This window comes from Ranitomeya imitator, chromosome 6 (genome assembly GCF_032444005.1).
Source record: "Ranitomeya imitator isolate aRanImi1 chromosome 6, aRanImi1.pri, whole genome shotgun sequence".
Lineage (NCBI taxonomy): Eukaryota > Metazoa > Chordata > Amphibia > Anura > Dendrobatidae > Ranitomeya > Ranitomeya imitator.
Window position 1 is genome coordinate 442777571 of NC_091287.1, and position 20733 is coordinate 442798303.

At 47.3% G+C, this 20733-nt stretch overlaps 3 protein-coding genes across 4 annotated transcripts in view; 2 read left to right on the forward strand and 1 right to left on the reverse strand.

Moving 5' to 3' along the window:
• NKAIN3 (sodium/potassium transporting ATPase interacting 3) overlaps positions 1–20733 on the forward strand; it is a 996279-nt gene that overhangs the window by 823481 nt on the left and 152065 nt on the right. The gene's annotated exons all lie outside the window — the stretch shown is intronic.
• Positions 1734–3725, forward strand: LOC138642851 (uncharacterized). The gene is made up of 3 exons (XM_069731399.1): positions 1734–2001; positions 2403–2559; positions 2650–3725. The coding sequence occupies exons 1-3, from the start codon at positions 1821–1823 to the stop codon at positions 3632–3634; spliced, it is 1323 nt and encodes a 440-aa protein (XP_069587500.1). The 5' UTR covers positions 1734–1820; the 3' UTR covers positions 3635–3725.
• LOC138642852 (uncharacterized) lies at positions 3743–5795 on the reverse strand. Its single transcript, XM_069731400.1, has 2 exons — positions 5127–5795; positions 3743–4874 (listed from the first exon to the last, which is right to left on the reverse strand). The coding sequence occupies exons 1-2, from the start codon at positions 5516–5518 to the stop codon at positions 3974–3976; spliced, it is 1293 nt and encodes a 430-aa protein (XP_069587501.1). The 5' UTR covers positions 5519–5795; the 3' UTR covers positions 3743–3973.

Below are 20733 nucleotides of genomic sequence, written 5' to 3' on the forward strand. Positions count from 1 at the left end.
ATGAAAGCTTTCTCATTTATCAGTATGTGTGACAAGTTCCTGAAAATACAGGAGCAGAGTCATAAAGTCATAAATGTCTTCTTGGTGGTCTGCCAGGTCACAGAGAAAAAACATTTTACCTGTATTAAGAACAAAGAATTACAGTTCTTTATCCATAATAAAATGCAGAATTGCCGATATATCCTGATTCCCAAATAATATTTTATTACCAAAGAATAGAGTTAGTATTGGGGCCCCAGGGACATAAGGATCTCAAGTTTTAATATGAATCTTCATCTTCTACCATCCTGTCAGATTTAAGTCTAGTACACCATGCTGATTCATTTCTTACTATATGTGGGATATCAGGCTCCATTTTAAGGATACATATTGTTAGGATTGGCGAATAGCACTAAATATAAATTAAGATGAAGTGGGATCGCAACTTGGTGTCCACCGTGCAGAGATGGAAAACTGCAACAAGACAACGAGCGTTAGTTAGCTCGCACTGAGTTAAATGTCACTCAGTGCATAGTCCACGTGGCTGTGTCGATCGCACACAGCAACAGAAAAGATGCTCTGCAGTAGAGCTGTGTCACTCACACACAGTACAGAGCAGGAATGGTGATAAACGCGAACCCTGTTAACTTCACAGGAGAACGCTACCCTCACTGGGGCAAGGGAACAGGTAGTGGACACAAACACAGCATGCGCACACACACAAACTCCTCTCTGGAGGTGCCGGAATTCTAAATACTTAACACCTGCCCTGAATTCACTCAAACTCCTCTCTGGAGGTGCCGGAATTCTAAATGCTTAACACCTGCCCTGAATTCACTCAAACTCCTCTCTGGAGGTGCCGGAATTCTAAAGGCTGTATGCCTGCCCTTAGCACACGCAGACAAGTCCACACTACCGTTAGGTTCCACGCACTCACAAAACATAAATGATCTTAGTGCACCGAAGGGCGCACCAAAGATCTTTTTATAGATTGTGCCAATCAGACAGGACCTTGCTCGTGGTCCAATCCGAAGCCGGCACAGGACCTGAGCAGCTGACAACCGACCACCAAAGAGAGATTGGTACCTCATGAGCATGCTCAGTAGAGCGAATCCTGGACTTAGTCTCAGGAATGACAACTTGCTGCTGTCTATTATTAGTTACCATAGCTGAACCTGGAGTGGCAGTGGTAACAATGCGCACAGCCCGAGTCTGAGGAAGATGCTGAGACCAATGTCTTGGCTGAGCAGCATCTGCTGTGGTTGAGACTGAATGGGAGACCATAGAGGAAGATAAGGCTTGGGATATATCCTGTGCAGAGGAAGAATCCCAACGCCTAACACCTATCTCCAAATCCCCAACAGGGACAAGCAGTTAAAGGGACTATTTCATGAAGACAACCATATTTTTCTTTTACCCTCTAGTGCTCATCTGTTAGGCCGCCGTCACACATGCGAGTTTTACGTGCGTAAGAGCGCATAATCTACGTACGTAAAACTCGCTAAACATACGGCACCATGATTCTCAATGGGTCTAGTCCTTTTAGGCGTATATTACGGATCCGTATTATACGTTCCTCTACGGCCGTACAGAATCGCAGCATGCAGCGTTTGTCAGCGTATTGCGCAAAAAAAACGCCAATGCAAGTCTATGGGAGAGCGTATAATACGGAATGCATACGGACCATGCGTGTGCATTGCGAGAAATACGCACCTCACTGGCAGATGTCCTGAACTTTCGAAAGCCATCAATCAGGCAGGTGAGACATGCTAATTAGCTGAAAAAGCCAGACAGTGAACCCGGAAGTCTGCTGCACGCCTCCACGGAGTGAGAGATTCAGCATGGCCCGCATAATTAATGTTGACATGCTGATCATTTTGATCCAGGAGAGGCCAGAAATCTGGGACCAAAGAGACCCCAACTATGCCAACAGGGCAGTAAAACAAGCTGCATGGAGGAGCGTGTGTGGGTCCCTCTTCCCCCAGTATGACCAGCAGCCACGTGCGGCCCAGCGACAAATAAGTAAGTACACCCATGTTTGCAATGTAATGTTCTTGCTAAACAGCAGGCCCTTACTACTTTGAATTGCTAAACCTTAATTTATTAATTCATCCTTAAAGTTATATATATCCAAGCAGTATATACATGGTGCTGGATATGATAAATGGATTTGATTAAGGTTTAGAACAGGTGTTCCCTTAATAACATGGTTTTCCAGTAATTTGTTTTTCTGTGATAGAGGTTAGCTGACTCTGTCCTTGTGGCCTTTCTTCCTAATTTGTATTTTTTTGAGGAAATTCTGGCTTAATGTGAGCCACAAAAGCCTCTTTCTATGCTACATTGCAATCTGTGTACTCCATTACACCTTGTGTGAGCACTCTGCATAATGGTCTAAGCAATGTGTGTATTTTTTGTTGTTTCAGTGGATGATGTTACAACAAGGTGGCGGAGTATCCGGGACCAGTATAGGAGGGAGAGGCAGCAGCGGGAGAGAAGTGGAGCCGGGGCCCCTCCTAAAAAAAAAAAATACATCTACTTTGACCGCCTAACCTTCCTTAACCCCAGCATGGACCTCAGGCCGTAAGTAAAAACATCTCAAAATGGGTTAATTTTTGAATGTTGAGAGATGATTCCAAAAAACATAGTAACTGGTCAAATTTATCTTTGCAGAACTCAGTCTAACCTCACTGACAGGGAGACAGGGTCGGACTCAGAACTGGTCATTGACCCAGTTGGAGAAGGTGAAGAGGTGGCTGGTCCATCTGCTGCTCCCTCCTGCGCAAGACCTACAGCATCTTCATCATCTGCCCACCCAGCTCCAGCTGCTTCTGAAGAAAACCCAGAGGGCCCACAGTTCTCTTCTGCAGCAGCAGCACCTAGCCAGGATGACCCTGGTAATAGCAGCAGCCCAACTGTTGCCCTGGACCGATCCCCACAGGCTGCAGTCAGACCCCAGCGTGCACGACGCAGGAGAGAGCTTCGCCAAAGCAGGCAAAACGTGGATGCTGGGGTCATGAACTATTTGGCCCGGGTTCGAGAGGATGATGGGGAGGAGGGATTCACACGGAGCCTTGCCCAGTATTTACGCTCCATAGAGCGGGAGTTGAGGCTGCGTTTGAGAGGGTGTTTTCAGATCCTTATTGACGCATGCACCCCCCCAAATAACCCATACAATCTGATGCAGATGATTGAACAGTGGCAGATGTCACCTGAAAATATTCTGCGGCCTCCGAGACTACAAGGCCAGCATGCGCACCAAGGATCTGAAGCACCCCCTCCACGTCAGCCAACACCTCCACCCCAACCACCAACTAACCAACAATGGCAACATCAGCACCATATTGCAGGATATCATCAACCATCCCAATATGGCCACTTGTCCGCACCCAGTGCTGGAGGCTGGTCCCAACCTGGGTTTGGACAATATGGTCATTTTGGGTTGGGGTATGATTCCCGCACATATGGGCTGCAACATCAGGGTTATCTCCCAAATCCAGGCCCCACTCATCAAAGTGGCCAGCATCAGAGCAGGCAGAATTTCCCGCAAGCCACTATAACAGCCGCACAGGCTGCTGGACAATTGGGCCTGCAAAGGCCATCTGATGGTGACCCAGACCAATCCACTTCTCCCCTTCCTACGTACCAGGACTTGTAATGTTGGGTACAACTTTTTTTTAATTTGTTTAAGACATTTGGTTTGGTTTGTGCTTAAAAAGCAAGCTGTAATGCTTTTATTTTACTTTGTTGTTTTTTTTTTGGTAAAAAAAGCTGTTCTTTTTTGTGCACAAAGATTGGTTATGCCAAAACAAACAAAAAAACCAAAAACAAGTTTAAGAAGTAAAATTGCCTTTACTTAACAAAAAACTATGTATGCACTCTGTTCATTCTTCTTAACTCACACACACATGATATGATCAGAACCATATGTCAAAAAATTAAACACAGCAGACATATTTTCAAACTTGATAATGGCAAAATTTAGGTACATAAATAATTACACATGCAAAATTGCATAGTCTTGCCAGGGAGTGGCACCCTGAGGACTCAAAAAATAATTGGTGAACACATCCCGAACTTTTAGGCCAGAAAGGGGACGTCGCCGAGGAGGGACATATGGGGGAGGCCTACTATGATTGGTCATGACGTGATTTTGCAAATTAGTAGACAAACAATCATGTATTCTGGTGAAATTATGTAGAATTACACAGGCTTTGATCACTTCATTGATTGAAGCCTCACTCAGCTGAATTGCAGACTGAAGAACACGCCATTTGGCTACAAGAATCCCAAAGGCGCACTCAACCAGTCTCCGTGCCCTGGTAAGTCTCAAATTAAAAACCCTCCGCCGGTGGTCAAGGTTGCGCCTGGGGTAAGGCCTCATGACGTGCCTCGTCAGTTGGAAGGCCTCATCTCCAACCAAAACAAAAGGCACTGCTTCCGCATTGGAGCCTGGGAGTTGTTGTGGTGGTGGGAGGTTCAACTGGTTGTCACGTAGCCGGCGACCCATTATGGACGAATTGAAGACCCTAGAGTCTCCAGTTCGGCCATAGGCCCCAATGTCTACAATTATAAACCTGTAGTTGCTGTCAGCAACTGCTAACATAACTACAGAGAAAAACTGCTTATAATTGTAGAATTGGGAACCAGAGTTCGGCGGCTTACGCACCCTGATATGTTTCCCATCCACAGCTCCAATGCAGTTAGGGAAGTCACAAGTATTTTGGAATCCAGTGGCGATTTTGAGCCAATCATCCATTTTTGGCTCTGGCATCACAACTTCGTTAAGTTTCAGCCATATTTGGGAACAGGTTGTCCTAACAATGACTGAAATGGTAGAACGCCCAATGAGAAACTCCAGGTGTAGACCCGCATAGGACAAGCCTGTGGCCAGGAAGCTGAAAAACAAGGAAAACAAAATAAAGGAACATGAGGAATATGAAAACAGGACGAAACACAAGTGTCTAGTAAATTTTCTCTGTGATTATTGAGTAAGCAAAAAGGGACATTTCACAGTATTACTATAATCAAATATTAAACACATTTTTAGAAATGTGCTTGTGGCCTCATGTCTAAGTTAAGGAACTGAAACATAGTAGGACAAAACACATTGGCCAACACAACAAAATCTAAAAGGTCTAAATACATACCGTAAGGTTAGGAGCAGACGCTCCTCAGCAGAGATGGCTTTTCTCATCCAGGTGTCCTGATAGGTGAGTCCAGGACGTAAGATCTCCAGCAACATGTCAAAAGTCCTGATGGACATGCGAGTATACAGGAAAAATTTGTCTGGATGGGCCCTCAAAGATGAATAGAGTCTCTGGAAATGTCCTTTACTCGGGCGTTGGGTCAATAGAGGATGGACCCACAATCTTTGTCTCCTCCTTCGCGGATCTGCATTGACCGTATATGGCTGGCCAAAGCGACGAGACAACACCCAGTGAAGCAACACCCGCTGAGTTGTGCTTAAATACACATGGTCAGACATGTTTGGGAGCTCCAAGTACCACAGCCAAAATATGCTTGAGAACATATAGGGCATATGGGAGGGGTACACCTGTTGTCGAGGGCTTAAATAGTGTTGTTAATGATGGTTTAAATGATTTGCAGGCCAGAAAACCGTTAAATGTCCATTTTGGAATGGTGCGTGGTAAAAACGCCATACGGATCACATACGGATTACACACGGACCAGTACATGCGCAAAATACGCGACCACACCTAGGCGACGCAAGAACTACGGAGAGAGATTACGGAGACATTTTGGCGTATCACGCGCGTATTACGGACGTAGAAAACGTACCGTAATGTCTTACGCCAAGTGTGACGCCGGCCTTATAGTTAGAAGCCACTTCTAAGCAGTCATTTACCTTTCATCAACCATTGTAGGAAACATGTAACATTTCATGGATGCCATTTATATTTGGATAGCCATGGTCCACAATACCATTCTGGCTCTCAGAAGGCATGGGGGGCTTTTGAGAAAGGATGCCATTTTTGTTGACCACATATCTTGATGAAATGGGCCAGTTTAAGTAATACCATTATGTCCACCTGCTCCTTACACTACAGTAGAGGGAGGCCAAACCTCCCAAACACAATAGATAAATGTCGACAGAATAATGGTTTAACTGATTGTTCAGCTGATAGCCATATATCCCAATTTCACCACGAACAGGACCACTCCTCTCCTGTAAAGAATCTCCAGTGTGAAACTGAACATTCTGAATCCTTCTCTTTCCCAACATCATCTTTTGGGGAAGAATCAAGAGATGCCATACATATTAGACTGTTGGCTATGGCAAGACATAAAAATTGCTGTTCACAGACATCTCCATCCAATCTCACAGAGCTAGACTAGTCTACAAAGCAGAATGTGCAACAATTTCTGGTTCTAGATGTGCAAAGCTGGTAGAGACATAGTCAAAAAGACTTGCATCAGTAATTGCAGTGAAAGGTGGTCCTACAAGGTATTGACTCAAGTAGGGCTGAATACAAATGCAAGTCACAATTTTCAGATTTATTTTTAGAAAAACATGTAGCATTTAATTCACACTTCACTCATGTATTCTACTATGTGTTTGAATATCACATAAAAGTTATTGCTGAGAATATCTATAATCATGAAAACACTGACAGTAGGGTTGAGCAAAACGGATCGGACAAATTTAAAAATCGCCGACTTTCAGCAAAGTCCGGTTTCATGAAACCCGACCCGATCCTAGTGTGGGATCGGCCATGAGGTTGGCGATCTTCGCGCCAAAGTCGCATTTCGTATGACGCTTTCAGCACCATTTTTCTGCCAATGAAGGAGGATGCAGAGTGTGGGCAGCGTGATGACATGGGTCTGGATCCCCACCATCTTAGAGAAGGGCATGGCAGTGATTGGCTTGCTTTGTGCGGCGTCACAGGGGCTATAAAGGAGCGTGCATGCCGACCGCCATCTTACTTCTGCCAATCGTAGCATAGGGAGAGGTTGCCGCAGCCGCATCAGAAGAAGGGATATAGTTAGGGAGGGAAGATTAAGCCCTGAAACTGCTTGTGCTGTAGCGATTTCCACTGTCCAACACCACCATTTGTTTGCAGGGACAGTGGAGGCTATATTTTTGTGCATCAGCTGTGTAGTTTATTAGGCTGCCTTATAAGGCTCCCTGATAGCTGCATTGCTGTTTGCACGCCGCTGTGCAAACCAACTGCTTTTTTAAAAGCAAAAATCCTGTTGCTCCTTTCTGCACAGTTATCTTGTTTATTTGTCCACACTTTTGTGTGCAGCAGTCCTTTTTATTGCTGCCATACTTTTCCTGAGATCATTGTAGGGAGACTGAAATTGTACTACAGTCCTTGTATTTTTTCATATATCTTCCAGCCACTTTCTGCCACTTAGATTGCGTTGTTATATCCACTGGGCCTGAGTTTTGGTCAGTCTCCCCCCAAAAAAGGGGAGATTCAAATTCTCACAAAGTGGATCTACTGCAGTCCTGTTAGTTTGGTGTATGTCAGCCAGCCACTTTCTGCCACTTAGATTGCATTGTTATATACACTGGGCCTGAGTTTTGGGTCAGTCTCCCCCAAAAAAGGGAGTTTCAAATTCTCACAAAGTGGATATACTACAGTCCTGTTAGTTTGATGCATGTCAGCCAGCCACTTTCTGCCACTAAGATAGCGTTGTTATATACACTGGGCCTAAGTAGTGGTTCAGTCTCCCCAAAAAAAAGGGAGATTCAAAATCTCACAAAGTGGATATACTTCTGTCCTGTTAGTTTGTCGTATATCAGCCAGCCACTTTCTGCCACTTAGATAGCGTTGTTATATACACTGGGCCTAAGTAGTGGTTCAGTCTCCCCCCAAAGAAAGGCAGATTCAAATTCTCACAAAGTGGATATTCTTCTGTCTTATTAGTTTGTCGTATATCAGCCAGCCACTTTCTGCCACTTAGATTGCGTGGGCGGTGGTTGCCAGCTGGTACTGATGGTGGTGGTGATGCATCTGGTGGTAGTGGCAAAAGCACAATAGCACCTAAAGCTGGAGGTGTTGAGCCAGCGTCATCGTGTGGCTACACAAGGCCTCGAAGGCTCCCTTATCTGGGAGTAGGAAAGCGGCTTTTAAAGCCGGAGCAGCAGGAAAAAGTTTTTGGCTTTCATTGCTGACTAAGCCTCTAACTCTTTCACCTCCTCTTCAGAAAGTTCCAAATATAAAAGCAGCGAGTCGTCAGTGGATGCTCCCAGTCAGGAACAAGACGTTTCCTTGTGTCAATCACCCAAACCAAAAGTGAAGGATGGGTCAGACGACACGACAGGTTACTCCATGGAGCTCTTTACACATACCGTGCCTGGGTTAGAACGGGAAATTGTTAACTGCCCACTACAAGATGAATTGGACATGGAGTGAACTGATGCACAGCTAGATTATAATACTGTTACATTGACTCAGATCACTACATTGCCCTCGCAGTGTACTGAGCCAGAATCTGACCATGATGAGACTGTGGTGCCCCGTCCCGAACGCTATAGCACCTTACACGGTGACACAGAGGAAGGTGCACATGACATTGAAGAGGAGGTGATAGATGACCCAGTGGTTGACCCAGATTGGCAGCCATTGGGGGAAGAGGGTGCCGCTGCCAGTAGCTCTGCAGTGGAGGAGGATGATCTGCAGCAGCCATCTACATTCCAACAGCTGTCATCTGGCAGGCCCATATCAGGCCAAAAACGTTTGTCAACAACAAAAACAGTTTTAGGATAGCGTGGCCATCCAGTGAAAGTAGCACAGCGTGCAATGCCTGAAAAGGTATTCCATAGTAGAAAGAGTGCAGTGTGGGAATTTTTTAACCAAGATCTGAATGATCAGTCAAAAGTTATCTGTAAGAAATGCTCAAAGACCTTTTGCAGAGGGAGGAATCTTCAAAATTTAAATACAACGTGCATGCTTAGACATTTAAACAGCATGCACTTGCAAGCCTGGACTAACTACCAAACGTCCCATACCGTTAGTGCACCTGCTCAGAATGAAGGTAGTCAGCAACGCTACATTGCTTCCCTCACTGTAAGCCCACCGGTTAGGACACCACCAGCAGCAAATGTGGAGGTATCGTCGCAAGGCCAAAGCAGTCAGGGATTCACAAGGTTATTGGTAGGAAACACTGTATGTAGGCCAACATCGAGAATACCATCACCAACCCTCTCTCAATCCGCCATGTTTACCACCACCACCACCGCTAGTTCCACCATATGCACCTCTCCAGTCCAGCTCACCCTACAGGAGACTCTTGTTAGGAAAAGAAAGTACTCATCCTCTCATCCGCGTTCACAGGGTTTGAAAGCCCACATTTCTAGACTAATCTCGTTAGAGATGATGCCCTACTGGTTGGTTGAAAGCAAAGCTTTCAAAGCCCTGATGGCCTACACAGTACCACGCTATGACCTACCCAGTCGACACTTCTTTGTGAGAAAAGCCATCCCAGCCCTCCACCAGTATGTCAAAGACCGCATTGTCCATGCACTGAGGCAATCAGTCAGTAGAAAGGTGCACCTCACAACAGATGCATGGACCAGTAGGCATGGCCAGGGACGTTACGTGTCCATCACGCCACACTGGGTTAATGTGGTGGATGCAGGGTCCACAGGGGACAGCCATAATGGGACAGTTCTGCCTAGCCCACGGTCTAGGAAACAGTTGGCTGTAGGCGTTCGCCACCCCTCCTCCTCCTCCAGAAGCGAAAGCTAGTCCACAGAGCGCAGTCGCACGACCACTCCATCCACAGCTGCCAGTGTTGCACTGTCAGTGTATGTAAACATTGATTCCTGAGGATGAGTTAACGAGCAAGCAAATCATTAATAAAACACAGCAAGAAAATATCGAATAAAACACAACAAAACAGGTGCTCTGTGCTTGAAAAAGTCTCCTCTCTATGTCAGTGCACACTCAGCACACGTTATAGCGTCTCTTCGCAGTGCCCACCAGTGTGGCACTGTGCACAATCAGTGTGCTTTCCTGACAACCGGTCAGTGCAGGGTGGGAATTACCGCTTGGACTCTGCATCTGACTCAGGGCGTCCTCAGGCGTGGGCTCAAAAGCCACCGATGGTCAGAGCGAGTCTAATCACCAGTTTAGTGGGGGTGATTCACAGGGATCCCACTAGTGGCCTTCAGCTGCACCCTGTGACTGCTAACAGGGCACAGCATATTTCTGGCAACTCTGTAAAGCAACAGAGTTCACTTCCATTCACACTGGGTGAGGTCTAACCCACGTGTGAGCAAGAGTTCATCCGTCATTACTCAGCAGCAGGTGTCATCTCTGCACAGTGGACCCCGGACTGCGAATGCATCTCATCTTCTCTATTATTATTATTTGGTGCGTTCTGCCAGTCCTAACATTACACTAGTGCCAGGGTCTGTCTAGTAATGGCGGCCAAACAGAGATTACAACGGTACATCCAGCAGCAGGAGGGTAAGTTGGCGGCTCTTGAGCGCACAACTTTGGCTGTGGATGTTACCGCAGTCGCTGTTCAGGCTGCTAGCGTGGCTGCAGCCAGTTTGTCCACTGCCACCCCTGCTCCGACGTTATCTAGTCTCCCGTTACCGGACAAGTTTGCTGGAGACAGTGAGCTGTGTCGGGGATTCGTGAGCCAGTGCGCTATACATCTTGGGCTCCTGGCTGCACGTTTCCTTACGGAACGGGCTAGAGTGGGATTTATTATATCCCTTCTGTCGGGCAGGGCGTTGGAGTGGGCAACGACGCTGTGGGAGCGTGATGATCATGTGGTGCAGCGTGCTCCAAGGTTCCTGGACACTCTGAAACAGGTCTCTATTGGACCTCGCGTCACACATGATTCGGCGCTTTAACTGTTGGCATTGACACAGGGTTCGTCCTTGGTCAGCGATTTTGCCTAACACTTCCAGGCATTAGCATCTGAGCTGGAGTGGCCGGAAAAAGTCCTGATTCCAGTGTATTGGAGAGGACTGGCTGACCATGTAAAGGATGCCTTGGCCACTAGGGAGATTCCCGCTACACTGGAGGAGTTAATAACTTTATCCACTCGCATAGACCTCCATTTTAACGAGCGAATGTTGGAGCGAGTCCAGTGTAGAAAGAGGTTTCGGTTGGCGCCTACCTTCGCCAAACCTCTGGAGTCACCTGTCCAGGCGTTCGAGCCCTATGAGGCCATGGAGGTTTCTCGAGCAGGTCCTAAGTCTTGGGCTGCTCAAACACCCATGGTCTGTAGTGCCTGCCAGCAGTCAGGACATTATTCCAAGAATTTTCCACAGCGGCAGGGCAATGACCGCGTCTAGTAACTGTAGGAGGAGGTTCACTAGACACAGCGGCGTTTTCCTCCAAATTGTCATTCAAGAGGACAATTACTTCCACTTTTACGGTTGAGCTTTGTATGGATTCCGGGGCAGAGGGAAATGTCATGTCTTCTTCTTCCGCCCAACAGCATGCAATACCCCGGGTTATGCTAGCCAAACCAGTGACCATAAGAGTGGTGAATGGGTCAGCACTGCCTTCACAGATTACACATCAGACTATCCCCTTTACACTATCCATGTCTCCATCCCATCAGGAGATAATTTCCCTTCTTGTCATTCCTGAGGGAATAGACAAGATTCTTCTAGGGATAACTTGGTTGCGTTACCACTCCCCACATATTGAGTGGTTCTCTGGGAGAATTCTGGGATGGAGCAAATCTTGTGAAGGTAGATGTCAGAGGGAGTGCGTTCAGGTTGCCACTACGGAGATACCGCAGATCTTAGCCCTCTACTCAAACACTACTGGTCTTATGCAGACTTTTTCTCCAACAGAGCTGCGGAGACTCTTCCGCCTCACCGCCCCTATGACTGTCCTATTGACCTCTTGCCAGGGGCAAAGCCTCCTCGGGGACATGTCTATCCCTTGTCTCTCCCAGAGACGGAGGCAATGTCACAGTACATCCAGGAGAATCTGGCAAGAGGATTCATTAGGAAGTCAGTGTCACCTGCGGGGGTGGGGTTCTTCTTCGTGCAGAAGAAGAGCGGAGAATTTCGTCCATCCATGGACTACAGGGGTCTTAACGCCATTACCGTTAAGAACAAGTACCCTCTCCCTCTGATATCTGAGCTCTTTGAAAGGCTCCAGGGAGCAAGGGTATTTACTAAGCTAGATCTGTGAGGTTCGCAACCATAAGGGGGGACGAATGGCAGATGGCTTTTAATACCAGAGATGGGCACTATGAATATCTGGTGATGCCCTTTGGGCTCTGTAATGCCCCAGCCGTCTTCCAAGACTTTGTGAACGATATCTTCCGGGATATGCTCTCTACCTCAGTGGTAGTCTCTGGATGATATTCTCATCTTCTCTCCAGATATTGATTCCCACCGGAGAGATGTTTGCAGAGTCTTCGACCTCCTACGGGCAAACTCCCTCTACGCCAAGTTGGAGAAGTGTGTGAAACTTGGGCTGAAAGGTGGCAGATGAGGTTTAACAATGATAAATGTAAGGTTATACACATGGGAAGAGGGAATCAATATCACCATTACACACTGAACGGGAAACCACTGGGTAAATCTGACAGGGAGAAGGACTTGGGGATCCTAGTTAATGATAAACTTACCTGGAGCAGCCAGTGCCAGGCAGCAGCTGCCAAGGCAAACAGGATCATGGGGTGCATTAAAAGAGGTCTGGATACACATGATGAGAGCATTATACTGCCTCTGTACAAATCCCTAGTTAGACCGCACATGGAGTACTGTGTCCAGTTTTGGGCACCGGTGCTCAGGAAGGATATAATGGAACTAGAGAGAGTACAAAGGAGGGCAACAAAATTAATAAAGGGGATGGCAGAACTACAATACCCAGATAGATTAGCGAAATTAGGATTATTTAGTCTAGAAAAAAGACGACTGAGGGGCGATCTAATAACCATGTATAAGTATATAAGGGGACAATACAAATATCTCGCTGAGGATCTGTTTATACCAAGGAAGGTGACGGGCACAAGGGGGCATTCTTTGCGTCTGGAGGAGAGAAGGTTTTTCCACCAACATAGAAGAGGATTCTTTACTGTTAGGGCAGTGAGAATCTGGAATTGCTTGCCTGAGGAGGTGGTGATGGCAAACTCAGTCGAGGGGTTCAAGAGAGGCCTGGATGTCTTCCTGGAGCAGAACAATATTGTATCATACAATTATTAGGTTCTGTAGAAGGACGTAGATCTGGGTATTTATTATGATGGAATATAGGCTGAACTGGATGGACAAATGTCTTTTTTCGGCCTTACTAACTATGTTACTATGTTACTATGTATGTGATTGAGCAGGAGTCCTTGCCTTTCCTGGGCTATATCACCTCAGCCCAGGGATTAGCTATGGATCCTGCCAAGCTACAAGAAGTGATGGACTGCTGGAACCTCATTCTCGCAAAGCGGTACAGCGCTTCATGGGGTTCACTAATTATTATCGCCAGTTCATTCCCCACTTCTCAACTTTGGTAGCTCCCTTGGTAGCCATCACCAAGAAGGGAGCAAATCGCAAATTGTGGTCAGAGGAGGACTCCATAGCCTTCTTGTTAAGTCCCACTTTGCTAGCGCTCCCATTCTACATCGTCCCGATGTAGATAAGCCTTTTATTATTGAGGTGGATACCTCATCTGTCGAAGCTGGAGCGGTCCTCTTCCAAAAGGACGCTCATGGTTAGAAGCATCCTTTCTTCTTTTTCTCCAAGACCTTCCCTCTGGCGGAGAGCAATTATTTCAATGGGGACAGGGAGTTGCTAGCGATGAAGTTGGCTTTTTCAGAAAGGAGACACTTCCTGAAAGGGGCTCGCTTTCCCTTCCAAGTCTACACTGACCACAAGAATTTGGTATATTTGCAGACAGCCCAGCGGCTGAATTCTCGCCAGGCCAGATGGTCCCTGTTCTTTTCCCATTTCCACTTCACCCTTCATTTCCTATCTGGAGAGAAGAACATTTGCGCCGATGCTCTCTCCCGCTCCGTGGTGTCATCAGAGGAGGAGGAGCCTCGGCTAATTGTTCCCTCTGAGAGTCTGAGAACTGTGGCTCCGGTATCGCTAGAGTCTGTGCCCCCGGGCAAGACTTTCATGCCATCCAATTTGCGACCAGATGTTCTTTCTTAGGCTCATTCGTCCATGGAGGGTAGACATTTTGGGATCAAAAGGACATCTGAGCTTCTATCGAGGACATACTGGTGGCTGCATATGGCGCCTGACGTTAGAGACTCTATTCAGGTATGCGTCCCCTGCGCCAAGAATAAGTCTCCTTGACAATGGCCTGCTGGGTTACTCTACCCCCTACTGGTGGCTAACAGACCCTGGGAGATGATCGGGATGGACTTTGTGGTAGGCTTACCCAATTCTCGTGGCTGCACCGTTATTTGGGTAGTTACCGACCATTTCTCTAAAATGGTGCATTTGGTGCCTCTCCCACGGTTACCTTCTGCACGGGCCTTGGCGGCATTGTTTGTCAAACATGTCTTCCTTTTACACGATATGCCTGACAAGATTGTCAGTGACCGGGGCCCCCAGTTTGCATCTTGGTTCTGGAGAGAGCTTTGTCGCCTAGTTAGTATTGAGCTGAATCTCTCTTCAGCGTACCATCCCAAGACGAATGGGTTAGTAGAGAGGGCCAACCAGACCCTGGTCACATAATAATAATAATAATCTTTATTTACATAGCGCCAACATATTCCACAGCGCTTTACATTTTAACAGCTTCCATCACAACAGTCATAAGTAACAATGTTAGCAATACAATAATTAAAGCAACAAAAGATGACCCTGCTCGTGAGAGCTTACAATCTACAATGAGGTGGGGAGATACAAAGTACAGGTGTGTATTTACAATGATGTATTTACAATGATGGTCCAGCCATCTTCAGGGAGTGGGGGATAGATGGAAGTAGTGAATGGGCTACACACAAACAAAATAACTGATTAGGGAACATGATAGGCCACTCTGAACAAATGTGTTTTGAGGGAGCGCCTAAAACTATGCAAATTGTGGATGGTCCTAATTTCTTGGGGTAGAGCATTCCAGAGGATTGGCGCAGCACGGGAGAAGTCTTGTAGTCGGGAGTGGGAGGTACGGATTAGTGCAGAGGTTAGTCGAAAGTCATTTGCAGAGCGCAGAGGTCGGTTAGGCTGATAGACAGAAATGAGGGAGGAGATGTAAGGGGGTGCCGCACTGTGAAGAGCTTTGTGGGTGAGAACAAGTACTTTGAATTGTATCCTGTAATGAATGGGCAGCCAGTGTAATGACTGGCGAAGAGCGGACGCGTTTGAGTAATGATTAGCCAGATGGACGACCCTGGCTGCTGCATTAAGGATAGACTGGAGAGGGGAAAGTCAAGTGAGGGGGAGGCCAATTAATAGAGCTTTGCGGTAGTCCAGGCGGGAGTGGATCAGGGCGACAGTTAGGGTTTTTGTTGTTTCCATGGTGTGAAAAGGGCAGATTCTAGAGATGTTCTTTAGGTGTAAGCGGCACGAGCGGGCAAGAGATTGTATATGGGAGGTGAAGGAGAGATCGGAGTCAAACATAACACCCAGAAAGCGCGCCTGCTGCTGGGGTGTTATGGTGCCACCCACGGAGAGGGAAATGTCAGGTTTAGGCAGGTTAGTAGATGGTGGGAGCAGAAGAAGTTCAGTTTTGGAGAGGTTAAGTTTCAGATAGAGAGCGAACATGATGTCGGAGACTGCGGACAGTCAGTGGTGTTCTGTAGTACAGCAGGAGTAAGGCCAGGGGATGACGTGTATAGTTGTGTGTCGTCGGCATAAAGATAGTACTGAAAGCCAAATCTGCTGATGGTCTGTCCAATTGGGGCCGTGTAGAGGGAGAAGAGAAGGGGCCATGGACTGAGCCCTGGGGTACCCCGACAGTGATAGGAAGAGGAGATGAAGTGGAGCAAGAGAACAGAACACTGAAGCAGCAGTCAGAAAGATAGGAGGAGAACCAGGAGAGAGCAGTGTCCTTAATGCCAAGTGACTGGAGTCTAGAGAGTAAGAGAGGGTGGTCAACAGTGTCGAAAGCTGCAGAAAGATCGAGAAGAATGAGCAGAGAGTGGTCACTGTTACATTTTGCTGTCAGAAGGTCGTTGGTCACTTTGATGAGTGCAGTTTCTGTCGAGTGTAGGGGGCGGAAGCCGGACTGTGAAGGGTCTAGGAGGGAGTAAATGGAGAGGTAACGGGTAAGGCGGGAGTAGACTAGGCGCTCCAAGAGTTTAGAGATGAAGGGGAGATTGGAGACCGGTCTGTAGTTGTTTGTGCAGGATGGGTCGAGGGTGGGTTTCTTTAGTAACGGAGTAATGATAGAGTGTTTGAAGGAGGATGCGAAAATTCCTGAGGAGAGTGAGAGATTAAAGATTGTAGCTAGGTGAGTAGTGGCGACTGGAGAGAGAGACTGGAGGAGATGAGATGGAATGGGGTCGGTAGAGCATGTAGTTGGATGAGAAGAAGAGAGGAGCCTGGAGACTTCTTCTTCTGTGATGGGATCAAATGCGGAGAGTGAGCCAGGGGAGATGTAGGGAGGGATGGGAGTCACTGAACTTGGTGATTGGAAGCGGATTTCCTGATGGATATTGTCTATTTTCTTTATAAAGTGGGAGGCCAGGTCATCAGCACAAATGTCTGTGATAGGGGTGAAAGGTGTCAAAAAGTTTCTTGGGGTTGTTGGATAGTGAGGAGATCAGAGTGGTGAAGTAGGTCTGTTTGGCGATATGAAGGGCAGAGTTATAGGGTTTTTAACATAAATTTGAAGTATATGAAGTCTTCTGGTGTGCGAGTTTTCCTCCATAAGCGTTCAGCACTCCTAGAGCATTGCTGGAGAAATCAGGTTTGTGATGTGAGCCAGGGCTGTTTTACTCTGTGTTTGGAGGTACTGAGGGTGAGGGGAGCTACTTGGTCTAGGGTGCTTCTAAGAGTGTCATTGTAGTGATGTACCACCAGATCAGGACAGGAAAAAGAGGAGATTGGGGACAGTGATGAGTGTAAGGAGTCTGAAATGGTATGACGGCTAATGACTTGTAGATTTCTGACTGAATGGTAGGTAGGAGGGTGCTGGGGTGAGTGAGGATTTGTAAGCATGAAGGAGAGAATGTTGTGGTCAGAGAGGGGAAGCGGTGAGTTATTTAGGCAGGAGATTCAACACAGCCGGACAAAGACCAGGTCAAGGGTGTTACCGTCCTTGTGTGTCTCAAGCTTGAGAGCTGTGAGAGGCCGAGCGAAGTGGTTAGTGATAGAAGCTGGGATGCAGATGTAGAAGTGGGGATGTTAATGGGAATGTTGAAGTCTCCCAGGATAAGGGTTGGGAGTTCTGAGGACATGAAGTGTGGCAGCCAGGCAGAGAAATGGTCCAGGAAGTGGGTGGGTGAGCCATATCTATGACATTTTGTCTCAGCCAAGCAGGATGACTGGGCATCTCTGCTACCATGGGCAGAGTTTGCCTTGAACAACGCTGTAGCCGACTCCACAGGGCAGACCCCATTCCTCCTTAATTACGGCCAGAATCTGCGGGTTCCTGTGCCCATGCTCATGTCTTCTGCTGAATCCAGGGTGGCAGACTGGGCAGTGGGAGCACAGGACATCTGGGACCATACACAGGATGCTATCCGGGTTTCCAAGGAGAGAATGAGGGTCTCTTCCGATGCACATCGGCACCCCGCTGCTACCTTTGCTCCTGGCGACTTGGTGTGGTCCTCCACCCGCAATATCAGGCTGTGATACTAAGCCTCGCCTCGCTACTTAGGTCCTTTCAAGGTTCTGGATCAGGTTAACCCTGTGGTCTTTCATCTGGCTCTTCCTCCACGCCTGGGTATCACGTAAACCAGGGGTGTCAAACTGCATTCCTCGAGGGCCGCAAACCATGCGTGGTTTCAAGATTTCCTTAGCATTGCACAAGGTGCTGCAATCATTATGTGTGTAGGTGATTAAATTATCACCTGTGCAGTACAAGGAAATCTTGAAAACATGACCTGGTTGCAGCCCTCGAGGAATGCAGTTTGACACCCCTGACGTAAACCTTTCATCTGTCCCTCTTAAAGCCCGTTCACATGTCCCGGTTTTCTGAGTCATCTGCCGGGACATCGGGTTCGTCCACGGATGATTATGAGGTGAACGCTATCTTGGGGTGCAAGGTGGTACGTGGCAAAAAGTTCTATCTGGTGGTTCAACTTGGGAGCCTGTGGAGCACATTCAGGCTCCGATGCTCATTGCAGTCTTTGAACGTAGCAAAGCCCAGGGAGGAGTGCCATGTTAGGTGTTGAGTTCCTGCCGCTGCACAGGGGGAATCTCAAACCATGTCCACTACGGTCTCCCATTCTTCTCCAGCCACAGTGGAACCTGCTCAGCGGAGACATCGGTCCCAGCGTCTGGCTCAAGCTGATACTGTGTGACTGGTTACTGCTGCCTTTCCAGGCTCTGCCTTTGTAGCCAGTACTGATCAACAAGTGGGCCTTTCTGGGACTAAGGCTACTTTCACACTTCCGTCGGTACGGGGCCGTTGCCATGCGTCAGCCCGACGTACCGACGGACGTTGTGAAATAAACGAACAACGGGGGCAGCGGATGCAGTTTTTCAATGCATCCGCTGCCCCATTGTAATGTCCGGGGAGGAGGGGGCGGAGTTTTGGCCGCACATGCGCTGTTAGGGCTAGCGGAATGCACCGAGTAAAAATAGATGTTTATTATAAATGGTGCGTTCGCAGCCCGGGGTCCACCGTGCAGGAGGAACCTGCTGCTAGTGAATGGTGGCACTGTTTGGCGGTATAGACTAGCTCTGTTACCTCACAGAGCAGCCACGAGAGGAAAGCACTGCACCCTGTTAGCCTCACAGGAGCACAAGCTTACTGCCGAACTGATAGCAGTCAGTGGTTATGCACACACGCAATCTCCTCACCGGAGGTGCCGGTATTCTAGGGGCTTATTTCAGCCAGGTCCCTGAATCACGTTCACACAATCTCCTCGCCGGAGGTGCCAGCATTCTAGGGGCTTATTTCAGCCGGGTCCCTGAACACATACATGCATAACCACACTGGCGGAAAGCACATATTAGAATTGATATTAGCGCATGGCCATTCGGCCATGCGAGCCTTAAATAGTTGCAGCACGTTTAGGACCTTTCAAAGAAGGACCAATGGAGTTGCTGCAGTACCTGATCATGTGACCCCAGATCTCCACTAAGAGATCTATTACAGAGTGCAAAGCAGGACTTAGTCCTAGCACCTACAAGGACCTTCCAAGAAGGACCAATGACATAGCTGCAGTATCTGATCATGTGACCCTCGATCTCCACTGAGAGATCTTACTCTGGGCATGCTCAGAACGTGAAAAGCAGGACTTAGTCCCAGAAGCGTCTGCTCGCCGCTGCCCAGCACTGACTTCAATGGCAGAAGCAGGAAATGCAGCAGTAACTCTTAGCACAGAGTCAGACTGAGCGAGACGCTGTGAGAGCGAGTCCAATCACCAGTTTAGTGGGGGTAATTCATAGGGATCCCACTAGTGTCTTTCAGCTGCACCCTGTGACTGCTAACAGGGTGCAGCGTATTTCTGGCGACTCTGTGAAGCAACAGAGTTCGCTTCCATTCACACTGGGTGAGGTCTAAACCCACGTGTGAGCAAGCGTCCGTCTGCCATTACTCAACAGCAGGTGTCATTTCTGCACGGTGGACCCCGGACTGTGAACGCATCTCATATTCTCTATTATTATTATTTGGTGCGTTCCACCAGTCTAAACACCCTGTATTTCAAAGTTGCTCATATTCATTTGTACTTTTAATTAATGAAGTAAAGAGTAAAGCAATGGTTGTTCTGTGACTAACTGCTTCAGTTATCCTATTTAGATGAGCCAACAATGAGCATTCCTGGACTCACAGCATGTCTATACAGACCAGCAATCTCCCAATGAAAGATCAAAAGGCCCATTGGTACAGTGGGATGATTTTGAAGCTGCCTTAAAAGTAATTGTTGACGGCACTGCATCACTCCATGTAAACTGATGATTTGCCTCTGATGACATTATATTAATAATAATCTGTCAGCAGGATTTTGCTATGTAATCTAATAGCAGCATGATGTAGGAGCAGAGAGCTTGAATGCAGCGATGCATCACTGACTGGGCTGCTTGGTGCAATTTTGATAGAATCCATGTTTTCTCTGCTGTAGTTGCAGCAAAGTTCAGAATGCTGAGCTGTATATAACCTCTCTCACACCCCTGATTGGCAGCTTCCTTTGCACACTGCCAATCAGTGGTTGGGGCAGGGTTACATAGATTAGCTGAAATGCCATGCACATGAGACCCATTCCTGCAGTAATAATCTCCTGCTGATAAAACACTGATTGTATTGAAACTAGAGCACATACTAGCAAGTGACACATTGTTGTAGTCAGGGTCTCTTGCTCTATCAGATTAAATAGCAAGTACTTGTTGACAGATTCTCTTTATGACTTACATGATATTAATTATCCTGCGCATATAGATTGTTCAGTTGCCTTTGTAAGGCCAATAAATGACCACTGATTCAGTTGCTTTTTTTAATTGCCTGGATTGGCTCATCTGCAGTGGCCATTAGGCTCATCTTATGGCCCATGCAAGACTAACAAAATTGCACAGTGCTTTACCAAAAACATTTTCAGTCCAAAGAACGTGCCATTTACCACGTCTGTTTATCCGATCAGAGAGGCCGGTTTTCAGTTTGATGCAGGCAAGCCGCTAGGCAATAACAGATGCAATGCATGCTGGGAAGGAACGGAAGTTCCTGCACATACTCTTTACCCTGTCAGCAC